This window comes from Myotis nattereri, assembly GCF_964212035.1.
Source record: "Myotis nattereri genome assembly, chromosome: 21".
NCBI lineage: Eukaryota > Metazoa > Chordata > Mammalia > Chiroptera > Vespertilionidae > Myotis > Myotis nattereri.
Window position 1 is genome coordinate 3951058 of NC_138097.1, and position 14024 is coordinate 3965081.

Sequence of the window (14024 nt, forward strand, 5' to 3'; positions counted from 1 at the left end):
CCAAAGCAGACATCCTGGTGTTGAACAAATTTATGTCTGTAGCTTGCAGCATTTTTACGTTTGCCTTACTGGTGATTAGTAATTTTCCACTGAGAATTTCTGTGAAAACTCACTACCACTGTGTGAGGCTTCCTGTGCTAAGAGGTGCCTGGGGCTGCAACAGGCCTGAAGTGGCTGAGAAGTCTTTCCCAGGCTCACTAGTGGTTGAAGGCACCCCTAAGATGTAGAAGGTGCACCTGCTCACAAACAAGGCCCTGTCCATAGCTTCTTTCCAGGACTTGTCTCCACTGACATCCCTCTGTTGCTGGTGATGGTTTACATGGAAACTGAACCTCTAACACGTGTCACTGAAGAAGGCTTTCTGTTCAAAGTATGCTGCTTGTAACTCAGTCAGGTGCAGAATATCTTTTAAAACTGAGAAACACCGCTTACAGAGATAGGTCGTCTGGGCTGGTGGAGCTGTCTTAGAAGCCATGAATTTTGCTCCCACTTGTACAGATACACTCTCATCAGAACAGGCCTCTTCATCATACATTTTATGCCAACATCCTGAAAACAGAAATATGGTGAAGAAGTAAATGTTGACCAGTGACACAGGGATGTCCCATTACAAAAGTGTGTTGTACATATTACCTTGGCTTCATGCAAATGGCTGAAAATAAAAGATTTCCAGGAAGGATTTATAGGCTACTGAAGTTCTGGCTACTGAAGATCAAGAACAAGGTAGACCTCAAATGAAATATGACACAAGCATGGCAAGCACCACATGGAACAGAAAAGGGATCACCTGCTCATTCCTCTGCTATCAGCATTCAGCAGAGCTTGTCTGCTGGTAACATGGGCAAGCTGTGCAGAATGTTGGGTACACCTTATCCCAAGTAAAATTTAATAAATGAATAGCTTGTGTATGAGGTCTACTTAAGCAAGTATGCACATCTCATAACACATGCACAGGTCAATGTTGGAAAATACTGCAGAGAAAGCCTTGCAGGGGCCAGGTGATGCAAAAAGGCCAGAAAGTAAAGGTAGCCAAAAGCCAGGAAGTCACAGATGAAATGACAAGTCAGCAAAGTTTCATGTATGGGATAGAAAAGGTAGAAATGAGCTGCTGCCAGTGGCACTTGCACCGAAACATTGATGGAAATTAGCAGGTCCCTTGTATGATCTGAACACAGCCCTTATGTCATACTTTTCCCAGTTGCCACTCAACGGGGCCAGATCTCCTCTGAAATCATGCTGCATGTTCACCCTGTAAAAGAAACCAGTGTTCTCCCTGCACTTTCTGAGGTACAAGTATGTAAAACCTAAATATTCAAAGAATTAATGAAAGACCTCAGAGGTGAGCAGCCAGCACTGGCCCAAGCAGCTCAGCATGCAACAGTATTCAGGGAAGAGAATACTACAAATAATGGAAGGAGAATATCACAATAATCACCCATGGTTCGTTTAAATGAAGACCATAACCAGGCTCAGGCAGTCACCAATGACCCTTAGCGGGAGGAAGGGTACAGAAGTAGAAGCCATGGATCTGGACATAGTCACTCCCCCAGGAAGAGGAAGTTAAGGTGGGTCCCTTTAAACTGTCTGCAAGACTCATGACTTCCACACACTTCCTGCACTCTCTGAGGCAATGGGTGTTAGGGGTGTTTGGTGAGTCCATTGTTCAGGGCTCTCCACACAGCTCAGCACATGTATCCACAGAGAGCCCATGGTTTGGCTGTGGAATAAAGAAAGTTATGTCTGGAAAATAAAGGAAGAGGGGCCACCACATCAGGACACTAGAAAATGTGAAAATCTTACCTACAAGTGCAAACACTTACAGCATCACATTGCAGTATAGATGTCTCTGATCCTCATCAAGGAGCCCCCATTCCTTCTGAGAGAAGGCAATGGCCACATTATCAAAATTCATATCCTGTTATAATGGGGACAGTTCAGCCCATGATCAGCATCTCTCCTATGATTTTCTGTTCATCATACTGCCCACCCTACACATCCATCCTTCCCCTCTACTACCTTTATCAGAGTAGTACCACGCCTTAGTCCAATCAAAGTAACTCTCCCCTTATATGCCAACTGATACCACATCTACCCACAACAATAAAGTTTGATGAGCAAATAAAAGGTATCTGAATCCTGGGCCTCACATATAGGTCACACAGCCTCTTCTCAATACAGCTGAGGGAGAAATGTTGGCCATAAAGAAAGTGTGATTGATTTGACACTGGTCTTAACAGGCATTCCCCATGTAGTGCCCCAGAATATCCCTCCAAGTCTCAGAAAAGTATGGGATCACACTTCACTCTTTGGAACTCAAGCCTAGGATTCTGAGTCCATCACCTTTCACTAATAGTCACATAATTCTTCGAAACACACTCCTCTCACAGCCTCTTTCCCAGAGTTACAATTTCAAAAATAACACCAATATGCCTTGTTGTGGTCAGGATTTTTCCTAATCACCTTCTTTTCCAAAATTCTAACTCACTACTTTATAATGTATTCTCTCCTTTCCGCTGCCTTCCCTATACTAGTAAGGATTTTCAAGCCCAGGAGACACTGATGTATGCTATCGTGTTCCTAATGATCACTGTATCTGCCCTCAACAACTGACAGGTGTGCACATCTATAACACCTAAGCTCTGGACATAACATGTAGCATGACAATACACCTCTTTTCAGACAATTACACTAAAATTCCACATATTAACATCCAGTCACCACCAAAAATGAATTCACCTTTCATTCACTCTTAAGTCAATTTCAAGGCCCTGTGACCATGAATTAGCATACCCTCTCCAACTGCACATCAGTCTTTCTACCACACCTCTCTCGCACCTGCACTCCAACAGCCCCAACCACCATAACCATCTCCTTGACCTCCTACTCATTACTCAGCATGTGTGGCTCAGAGAATGAATGCCTGGCAAATTCAAACTGGATGAAGTACTACCCCAACTACTACTAGTCCACACTCATAGAGGCAGCCTTGCATCCTGCTCCAAAGCCCTCCCTCCCTGATTGGGTTTTACTTCAACCTCACCTAATGAAACCACATCAGCTCACAGATATCCAGAGCCCACCTTCACTGGTGCTGCACTTGATGTCCCTTCATGAGTCCCAGCCTTCATAACTCAAGTCTCATAGCTTGTGTCCCTCTAACCCAGTGGTTCTCAACCTTGGCTGCACATTAGAATCACCTGGGAATCTTTTAAAAATCCTGATTTCTGGTCCTCATCCTTCGGAAATTCTGTTTCTTTGTTACTAATGGTGTGGTCCCACCCCATAACAAAGAAACAGAATTTCCAGAGGATGGGGCCCAGAAATCAGGATTTTAAAAAGATTCCCAGGTGATTCTAATGTGCAGCTAAGGTTGAGAACCACTGCTCTAACCCATGCCCAGTGAGTCTTACAGATGACCAAGGCAACTGAGGTACCTGCCCTTGACTGGAATTGAACCTGGGATCCTTCAGTTTGCAGACTGATGTTCTATGCACTGAGCCAAACTGGCCAGGGCCCTGCTGCTGGTTTTTAAAAATTGACATTAAGTACCTGAACCTAGGAAGCAGGGTAAGGGGCATTCCCGGGGAAGGTGGGAGGGGTGGGGAAGAAGGAAATTCAGGGTGTCAGTGCCTTCAATGGCAGAGGGTGAGAACGGGCCACATGCAGTGAGCACAGGCTTCCAGCAGAACCTCCCACAGGGTGCACCTGGCCCCAGCGTGGGCATCTCACCTCTGGACTTGGCTGAGGAGGTGGTGGTCAGGTCGAGTGCTTTGGGACACCTTTTCAAGGGCTGCGGCATGAAGTCATTTCCGCCCAGAGAGGAGGCAGCCTCGATTCTGTAACACACACGTAGGAAGATGTGTCGGCTGAAGCCAAATAGCCTCCCACACACCCTGGTTCTGCCTTGAGGAGCCTACACACTAAGGGGTGTGACTTTTACATCCTGACTCTGGAGTAGCCCAAAGTGCTAGAGGTGACACCCTGAGATGTTGCTGTTCAACCAGGTGTTGGAAGAGCATCTATTGTGAAGTTGGTCTTGGCAGTGGGCAGTGGTCACCCGGGAGTTAAGCTCCAGCAGGACCCTGCCAGTGGGAAGGGCTTACCTTCTTTGTGACTAACAGGATCCTGTCAGTGGAAGGGGCTTAGGTCATGTGGGAGGAGCTTAGCTCATAAGGGCGGGGCATAATGCCTGTGTGACCAGCAGGACACTGTCAGTGGGAGGGGCTTAACTCCTGAGGGACCAGCAGGATCCTGTCAGTGGGTGGGGCTTAGCTCCTGTGTGACCAGCAGGATCCTGTCAGTGGGAGGGGCTTTCATTTTCTGTCTCTTTCTCCCGGAAACAGAGACAGAAAATGAAATGCTGCCCCCGTGAGTTCCCAGTGACCACCGACTACAGAGGGGACAACTTGCTGACCCAACACCACTTTTCCCTTTGTCAGAAGGGCGTTGATATAAGCCAAAACCCTTGAACATTTATTCATTATCCTAGTCCTGTATAAGACAATTTTCTATTATCCAACCCTGGCCAACAGGGGCAGGTTTTTTTGTTCACCCCTCACTTTAATGCACAGGGTTACCATGCATACTCCATTGGATATCACTCATTTTCAAAAAAGTCTAGAGCAGGCAGGCCTGCGTGGCTCAGCAGTTGAGCATCAACGATGAACCACGCGGTCAGGGGTCGATTCCCCTTCAGGGCAAATGCCTAGGTTACAGGCTCCATCCCCAGTGGGGGGCGTGCAGGAGGCAGCCAGTCCAAGATTCCACTCATCATTGATATTTCTCTCTCTCTCCCTCTCCCTTCCTTTCTGAAATCAATAACAATATATTAAAAAAAAAGAATGGGACAATGGGATGGGGGAGTTGGAGAATCAGAGAGCCAGAGAGAGTGGTTCCCACTGGTTCTGATCCCACATCAGAACGGGTGGGGGCGGGAGGCTCTTACCGCATCCTCAGCTTCCTCTGCAGTGGCTGCAGGATGTTGGCCGACTGCTGGTGATACTCTAGAGCCGCCTGGATAAACAGCGCCAACTGGCCAACTTGCTCTACCTGCAGGGAAGGGGACGTTATCCCTGGCGGCCAGAGCCCGTGGGAGCCGGAGGCAGACATGAGCCCAGGGACCAGGCCTTGCAGGGAAGCCGCATCAGCCTCGGCTCATTTAATATCACAAGGAGCAGGTGATCATCACCCAGGTCCAGGTGCATAGAGCTAGTGATGCCGGCCGCACATGTGCACATTGAGTTCTGATTATAAATGTGCTTTAACTCAATCAAACGCCGATTAGCCCACGGAGAGGATATTCTCGGGAGATTTTCTTTTATGCTATAAAGTTCATCAATCGGAGAGCATCAGCCTGGGGACCAAAGGGTCCCGGGTTGGATTCTGGTCAAGGGCATGTGCCTTGGTTGCAGGCTCCTCCCCGGCCAGGCCCAGGTTGGTGCTCCTGCAAGTGGCAATTAATTGACGTTTCTCTCACATGGATGTTTCTCTCTGTCTCTCCCTCTCGCTTTCACTCTCTCTAACAATCAATGGGAAATATTCTTGGGCGAGGATTAACCAAAAATGAACAAATAAATAAAATAATGTTTCTTTAAAACAATTAAGGTTCATCGTCCATCGGAAACAGAGATCAAGCTTTTTCTATGACAAGGGGAAGCGACACTGAGCGAATGAACGGTTCCCTTACTAAAGTGTCTCTTTGTGTCCTTTCTACTTAAGTCCAGTCAGGAGACTAAGTACATCCTGCTCTTCTCAGACAAGTGGGACCTAGTGCAGCGCCTCCTGTAGGTTCTTGCCGCTATGACAGCCTTCCCTAAGACAAACAGCTGAAAGGAATAAATTCTAAAGATGGTGGCATCTCTCTTTCCCATCATCCAGACATTTGTGGAAGCTGTGACCAAATATCAATGGACACACAAAAAAATCACATCAGCCCAGCCGGCATGGCTCAGTGGTTGAGCCTTGACCTAGGAACCAGGAGGTCAAGGTCCAATTCCCAGTCAAGGCACATGCCTGGGGTGTGGGCTTGCTCCCCAGTATGGGGCGTGCAGGAGGCAGCCGATCCATGATTCTCTCTCATCATTGATGTTTCTCTCCTTCTCCCTTCCTCTCTGAAATCAATAAAAATATAAATATATTTTAAAAAATCAAAAGGTTAAAAAAAAAAATCAAAAGGCCATGTCCCCTAAGGAAGCCCTGGAAATGCATCATTTGGGGGAGAGGAGTCTCCAGCAGGCCCACCAGCTGCCCAGGTTCCCCACCTGTCCGAGGTGCTGCCATGGAAAAGAGGGGCTCACTGAGCTCATTTCTGGGGGCCACAGAGGCAAGCTCACTGGCTGGAGGTGCTGGGGGCCCCCAGCACAATCCCACACACTCCAAATCCAAACAAAGACACAAAACAGGATAAAACCCCACCCCCTTCCCCAGCTCCCCAGAGCCTCTGCATCACTTCCTTAGTCCCCTTGCTCATTGGCTGTGGGCAAAGCTGGCCCTGTGACTCACCCCACAACACCCACCAGGACAGGTCTGCCTCAGAGAACCAAAGTGGCTCCATTTGTGCTCTGGCCAGTTTGGCTCAGTGGATAGAGTGCCAGCCTGCAGACTGAAGGGTCTCGGGTTCAATCCCCAGTAGGGGGCATGTAGGAGGCAGCTGATCCATGATTTCCTCTCATCACTGATGTTTCTCTCTCTCCCTCTCCCTTCTTCTCTGAAATCAATAAAAAGTACCTTATAGCCCTGAGCAGTTTTGCTCAGTGGATAGAGCATCGGCCTGCGTACTGAAAGGTCCCAGGTTCGATTCCGGTCAAGGACATACACCTTGGTTACAGGCACCTACCCAGTGGGAGGTATGCAGGAGGCGACTGATCTATGTCTCTCTCTCATCGATGTTTCTAACTCTCTCCCTTCCCCTTCCTTTCTGTGGAAAATCAATAAAATATATGTTTTTTTAAGTTAAAATAAAATAAAAAATACATTACAAAGTGGCTTCATTTGGTGTCACACACCACGCTTTCTCTGCTATGTGTTCACTTTCCTTACCCACTTAGACCATTTCAACCACGGATTCCCAGGGCAACTCAGACACACCAGGACGGGCATCGGAACAAGGAAACCGCACCACATGCGTATGCCAAGTCTGTGGGGCAAGAGCACACGCTGGGCCTCAAGGTCAAAACCCAATACACAAAACATAGACAGCCTGGACCCTGTGAAATCCTATGGATTTCTTCAGTTTCACCTCTTTGGCTCTGACACATACTTTTTATTTTAATATATTTTTACTGATTTCAGAGAGGAAGGGAGAGGGAGAGAGAGAAACGTCAATGATGAGAAAGAATCTTGTATCGGCTGCCTTCTACATGCCCCCTACTGGGGATTGAACACACAACCCAAGTATGTGCCCTTGACCAGAATCGAACCCGGGACCCTTCAGTCTGCAGGCTGGCGCTCTAGACTGCCACCTCTGTCCTCAGGAAAGCGAACTACTATTTTAACACCCACTTCGCAATATGCATGGCACTGCAGTAACGTGAAAAGGAATCGTGGAAGAGAACTAAATGAACATTCTTTTTGTTTTGTTGTTTTTAATTGAACATTCTTTTTGTTTTGTTGTTTTGAATCCTCACGTGAGGGTATTTCTTCTATTGGTTTTTAGAAAGTGGGATGTGGGGCGCGGTTATGGTGTTTTGGCCAGGTTCAAGCTTCGGACTAATGAAAGGACAGGGTCCTCTCATTGCCACGTGCAAGTCCCAGCTGGAGGGCAGGGCTCTCCCAGCACAATTATAGCCAACGGCTGTGGTTGTAAGCTTGAACCTATGGTCCAAAGACGTAGCCCCACGTGCCTTGTGATAGAGTTCGGGTGCATGTAGTTGAGTGAGGTTGAAGCTCATGAGAATGCTGTAAATAATGTGATCACGCCCCTACTTTGCCTCATGGCATCTGCTATAAAATAAAGGCACAGCTTGTGGGCGCTGTCGTTGTCTCATCAGGGAGCAGCGTCCCACCGAGACCCAGCTATTATTCTCTTCTATGTCTTTCCTTAATCCTTTCACCCCCCACTCGGGATCACCCTTGGTCGTGCTGACGTGGCACAAATGGTGCCCGACCAGGGACTGAGTTCTGGAACCAGGGCCTGAGTTTTGGCCGTAAGAAGTGACGTCTGAGCAGGCCCCTTTGGCTATAACAAATGGCGAGACACAAATGGTGTCCAAACAGGCCTGAGTTCGGGGGAATTTTAAAAAGGTGGTCAGGTGAAAGGAGGCTCCAAAGGTGTGCGCATAAGGTAAGCTCAAAAGAAAAAAAGAAAGTAAGCTTAAAGAGCAAAAGTGAGATAAGGCCAAAAAACAAAAAGGTGGGGAACCGAAGTGTGGTAATATTAGCTCGGTGTAAAATATGCGAAATACAGGATCACAAGATAAAAATATATATATATATCTATGCTTAAAGCCATGCTCAGAGCATGAGGCTGTTCCGTAAAACAGCAACAGCTCCTTGAGTTGTTAAATATTGTAAAGAAGATTTGTCCTTGGTTTCCTGAGGACGGAGAGGTAAATATAGAAATATGGGAAAAGGTATGGAAGCAACTTAAAGATTGCTATATAGCCGGAGGCCCAGAGAAGATTCCTAGTTCTATCTTCAGTTTGTGGTCCATGATTCGGGACCACTTGGAGCCCCTTCTGGAGGGAGGATGGAAGAATGTGGCAGGAGATGTAAGACAAATAGTAGAAAGTGACCAGAGGCTGCCGATTCCACTTATACCTTCTGCACCTCCATTACCTCCTCCAGTCCCTGGGGCTAGCATTCCTATGGGGGAAAGCCCTCTGGATAAGGTGCTTCCTCCCAAAAAAGAAGGAGAAAAGGAGGAGGCAGAGAGGGAACAACGCAGGCAGGACTGGGATGACGGGGGTCTAAGACAAGCCTTCGGGAAGCTTACTATTACTTGTAAGCCTCTCAAGTCGCCTTCTAAACAAGCAAGAACAAGAGTGGGATCTCTGTCTCTATTCCAGTGGTCTCTGTATGAGGCTAGGCAGGCTGGGGAAGACACTTCAGGATTTAGTAGCCGAACTCTTTTTTTTTTTTTTTTTTTTTTTAAAAATATATTTTATTGATTTTTTACAGAGAGGAAGGGAGAGAGATAGAGAGTTAGAAACATCGACGAGAGAGAAACATCGATCAGCTGCCTCCTGCACATCTCCCACTGGGGATATGCCTGCAACCAAGGTACATGCCCCCGACCGGAATCGAACCTGGGACCTTTCAGTCCGCAGACCGACGCTCTATCCACTGAGCCAAACCGGTTTTGGCTAGTAGCCGAACTCTTAAAATGCAATTACTAAAACAAAAAGGGGGAGAAGAGGTTGTGTTTGTGTCTTTCCAGAAGGAGCAGTGCAGCCAATTTGGGTGCCAGAATGGTATGTGTGACACCACAATGGACCCAGAGAAGCTCCTTGTCCCACCGAGAAACATTGCTGTGTCTATAGTTTTGTTAATAACCAGAAGTTTGTTTTGATGTTTTGATTATGTTGAATAATTTATTTAGAGCTTTTTGGATAAAGTAGATAGGCGTGTTTAAAAACGAAAGTAAAGGGGGCGCTGTGGGGCACGGTGATGGTGTTTTGGCCAGGTTCAAGCCTCAGACTAATGAAAGGACAGGGTCCTCTCATTGCCACGTGCAAGTCCCAGCTGGAGGGCAGGGCCCTCCCAGCACAATTATAGCCAACGGCTGTGGTTGTAAGCTTGAGCTTATGGTCCAAACACGTAGCCCCACGTGCCTTGTGATAGAGTTTGGGTGCATGTAGTTGAGTGAGGTTGAAACTCATGAGAATGCTGTAAACAATGTGATCACGCCCCTACTTTGCCTCATGGCATCTGCTATAAAATAAAGACACAGCTTGTGGGGCTGTTGTTGTCTCCTCATCAGGGAGCAGCGTCCCACTGAGACCCAGCTTTCATTCTCTTGTCTGTCTTTCCTTAATCCCTTCACCCCCCACTCGGGATCACCCTTGGTCGTGCTGGTGTGGCACAGTGGGGGGGGGGGGAGAGAGAGAGAGAGAGAGAGAGAGAGAGAGAGAGAGAGAGAGGTACATCGATTGGTTTGTCTTCGCACACGACCCAACCAGGGCATGGGATCAAGCCTGCAATCGAGGTATGTGCCTGAACCTGGGACCCTTCAGTCCACAGGCCTATACTCTTTTCACTGAGCCAAACCCACTAGGGCTAAATGAACATTCTTTGAAACACTATGGGGTTGGGATGGGCGGAGGGGACATCAGCAGCTCTTCTCTCTCATGTGGCTAAAATACAAGATTATGTCATGGAGAGATGCATTTGTCATTAGTCACTTCCTCCCTTACTGGCTGACATCAGGAAAGACATGCATCCCTGGTCCCCTTCCAACGTGGGCTGTGCACACACATAGTAGGTGCTCCCTGCAACCAGGGGAGAGGTAGTTACTAAGCTGAGTCACTTGTCATGTGGAGGCCCCCAGCTGTGTCCAGGCCACGAGCAGCCAGCTGTGTGTTGTGGCCTCTGTTTCCCAAACCACACTTAGAATGAAATACCTGGACACGGCCGCATGGATCAGTGGTTGAGTGCCAACCTAGGAACCAGGAGGTGACAGTTCGATTCCAGTTAGGGCACATGCCCGGGTTGTGGGCTCAATCCCCAGTAATGGGCGTGCAGGAGGCAGCTGATCTATGATTCTCTCTCATCATTGATGTTTCTCTCTTTCCCTCCCTTTCCCTCCGAATTCAATTAAATAGATCTATATATATAAAAGGCTAAGTGACTGACTGTACATCTGTCCGACTGACTGGCCAGTACATATGACATGCACTGGCAATTTAAAAATAAATGTTGACTGACGCATGCGCAATACATATAAAGCTCTCGCTGGTGCCAATCGCATGCGTGTTTTAATTTTATAATACTATATTATATATACTATTTTGACATGTAATTATTTGCAGTAACATAAATACAGCATGAATCTTTCTTCTAATTAATTTCCTCTCAATGTGCATGAATCCATGCACCCAGCCACAAGTATATAAATAAAAGAAATTTCTGGAAACTTTTATAACAACAAAGGCTCCCAGAGCTTCCCCTCAAACACACAGTCAATGTTTCCATTCCCAGGAGGGTCTCCATGGAGTCAATACTTACGTCATTTTCTAAAAAATTAAACATGCACCTCTCCGCCAAGTCCTTGGACTCCTTAAACTTTTCCATTGCTTGTGTGATCTCATTGTCGGGGATCTTTCCAACGTGCTTCCTTTTATAATCGTAGTCCAGGCGGCGGCCCTCCAGCCTCTTCAGGTGGTGCTGAGGGAGAGGAGACAGACCTGGAGCTGCTATCTCGGCAAGTGACACAGGGAGGCCTGCCGCACCTCTACAAGGAAGGTCATTACTTTTTCTCGGCCTACATTTTAGGGGGCAGGGACCCAATTACTTTTCTTTTTGGTGGGCACCTTAGCATCTATTAGAGGCTTCTTTCACTATAAATTATCAAGGAATATTTACAAAATGAACAAATGGATGGGTGGATAGATGATAGCATAAATGGATGAATAGATTGATAGATGGATAGATGATAGTATAAATGGATGAATGGATGGATGCATGGAGGGATGATACCATAAATGGATGGATGGATGGATGCATGGATGGATGGGACAGATGGATGAATAATAGCATAAATGGATGGATGGATGGATGAATGGATGGATGGATGGATGGATGGATAGATGGATAAATGAATAATAGCATAAATAAATGGATAGATGGATGATAGCATCCTAATAAAAGACAAAAAAGGTAATTAACTGTACCTCTGCTACGCTTCCCATTGGCTAATCAGCGAGATATGCAAATTAACTGCCAACAAAGATGGCGGCCGGCGGCCATGCAGCTGAAGCAAGCAGGAGGCTTGCTTGCTCCAGTGATGGAGGAAGCCAAGGTTCCCCACCTGCCGTGGCCTGCTCTAAGCTCCGAAAGCAACAGCTCCAAAAGCAACAAAGTTTCAATTATAGAAGCTAAACAAATCCCAGATACCTGCTTTCAGCCAGCCACAGCCTCCGAGCTGGAGCGAGCAGGACGGCAACAAAGTTTCAATTATAGAAGCCAAACAAACCCCAGATACTTGCTTTCAGCCAGCTGCGGCCTCAGAGCAGGGAGCGCCAGTAACGGCAACAGAGTTTCAATTATAGAGGTAAATAAATCCCAGAATAAAAAGAAAAAAAGGAGAGGCTGGGAGCTTCAGTCACAGGCCAGCCTGAAAACGGCCCTCTGCCCCTAACCCAGACTGGCCAGGCACCCCAGTGGGGACCCCCACCCTAAAGGGGTTGCAGGCAGCCTGAAAACAGCCATCAGCCCCTCATCCAGGCTGACCAAGCACCCCAGTGGGGACCCCCAACCTGAAGGGGTTGTGACCAGCTGCAAACAGCCATCAGCCCCTCACCCAGGCTGGCCAGGCACCCCAGTGGGACCCCCACCCTGATCCAGGACACCCTTCAGGGCAAACCAGCTGGCCCCCACCAGTGCACCAGGCCTCTATCCTATATAGTAAAAGGGTAATATGCAAACTGACCCTAACAGCAGAAAGACTGGGAATGACTGGTCACTATGACACACACTGACCACCAGGGGGCAGACGCTCAATGCAGGAGCTGCCCTCTGGTGGTCAGTGCGCTCCCACATGGGGGAGCTCTGCTCAGCCACAAGCCAGGCCGTTGGCTGCCAGTACAGCGGTGGTGGTGGGAGCCTCTCCTGCCTCCTCAGCAGCGCTAAGGATGTCCGACTGCAGCTTAGGCCTGCTCCCTGCTGGTAAGTGGACATCCCCTGAGGGCTGCCGGGCTGCCAGAGGGATGTCTGATTGCCAACTTAGGCCCAATCCCCTGGGGAGCAGGCCTAAGACAGCAGGTGGTCATCCCCCGAGGGGTCTGCAAGAGGACATAGGCCGGCCTGAGGGACCCCACCCTCCACCCGAGTGCACAAATTTTTGTGCACTGGGCCTCTAGTCCTATATAATAAAGAGCTAATATGCTAATTAGACCGAACAGCAGAATGACCATCCAAATGACATTGACATTCCAGACGACTGTCTGGACAAGCTTCCTGATGAAGTTGGGGCTGTGAGGGCTGGCTGAGGGTATGAGGGCTGAGCCCCTTGCACAAATTTTGTGCATTGGGCTTCTAGTAAATGGATGGATGGATGGATGGATGGATGGTAACATAAATGAGTAGATGGACGGATGGATAATGACATAAATGGATGAATGGATGGATGGATTAAATGGATGACAGATAGTTAATATGGAACATAAGGACACAATATTGTCACTCAGATTCCATTTTCAAAGTTCTTTACAGGACCCCTCACCAGCTCTGTTAATGTCCATAATTTCCAAACAAATTATCTATACCAAAAAAAGGGATATGTCTTCTGGCACTATTGTCAAATCCTTATTAAGAAGCAGATGATAAAAACACAAATCTCTAGTATCTTCTAGAGCAAGCATGTCAAACTTGTGGCCCGCGGGCCACATGTGGCCCACAACGAATATTTTTGCGGCCCAGCCAATATAAATGTTTTGATAAAAATTTCGCAACTTACCTTTTACAATATCCTGTTAGAGATAATTCTTAATAACGAACTACAATGTTTGTTAATGACTGATTACTATCATCGTTTTGCATTCATTTCCCTTATGTAGCTTACGCGCAGGCACACCATTTCTCTCCACTGATACTAGCAGCAAATATTTTAGCAGCCGGTGGCCACATCATTAGTCTCGGACTGAGTTCTTTAGTGTTCACAACAGAAAATATCTCGCTTTCAGAGAACAAGAAAACTGGATTTATTTGCATTACGCTTATTCATTTATGCAGTTATTCAGTGCCTGCTAAGTCAATGTTCAAGAAAAAAATATTAATTTTTATTAAAATGTTCTATTATTTTATGTGAATGATGACTCATTTATTTCAGTCCTTTGTATTCAACATGTCTCTATCGAAATAAACCTACG

At 47.2% G+C, this 14024-nt stretch overlaps 1 protein-coding gene across 1 annotated transcript in view; it reads right to left on the reverse strand.

Moving 5' to 3' along the window:
* Positions 1–525: 525 nt before the first annotated feature.
* Positions 526–14024, reverse strand: part of LOC308535771 (endophilin-A3-like) — a 40817-nt gene continuing 27318 nt past the window's right edge. Inside the window, exons 6-10 of the mRNA XM_081114778.1 lie at positions 11164–11322; positions 4946–5049; positions 3730–3836; positions 1821–1915; positions 526–1249 (exon numbers count right to left, since the gene is read on the reverse strand). Coding sequence (XP_080970904.1) covers positions 1902–1915; positions 3730–3836; positions 4946–5049; positions 11164–11322 — 384 coding nt within the window. The 3' untranslated portion in view covers positions 526–1249; positions 1821–1901. The remainder of the gene's footprint in view (positions 1250–1820; positions 1916–3729; positions 3837–4945; positions 5050–11163; positions 11323–14024) is intronic.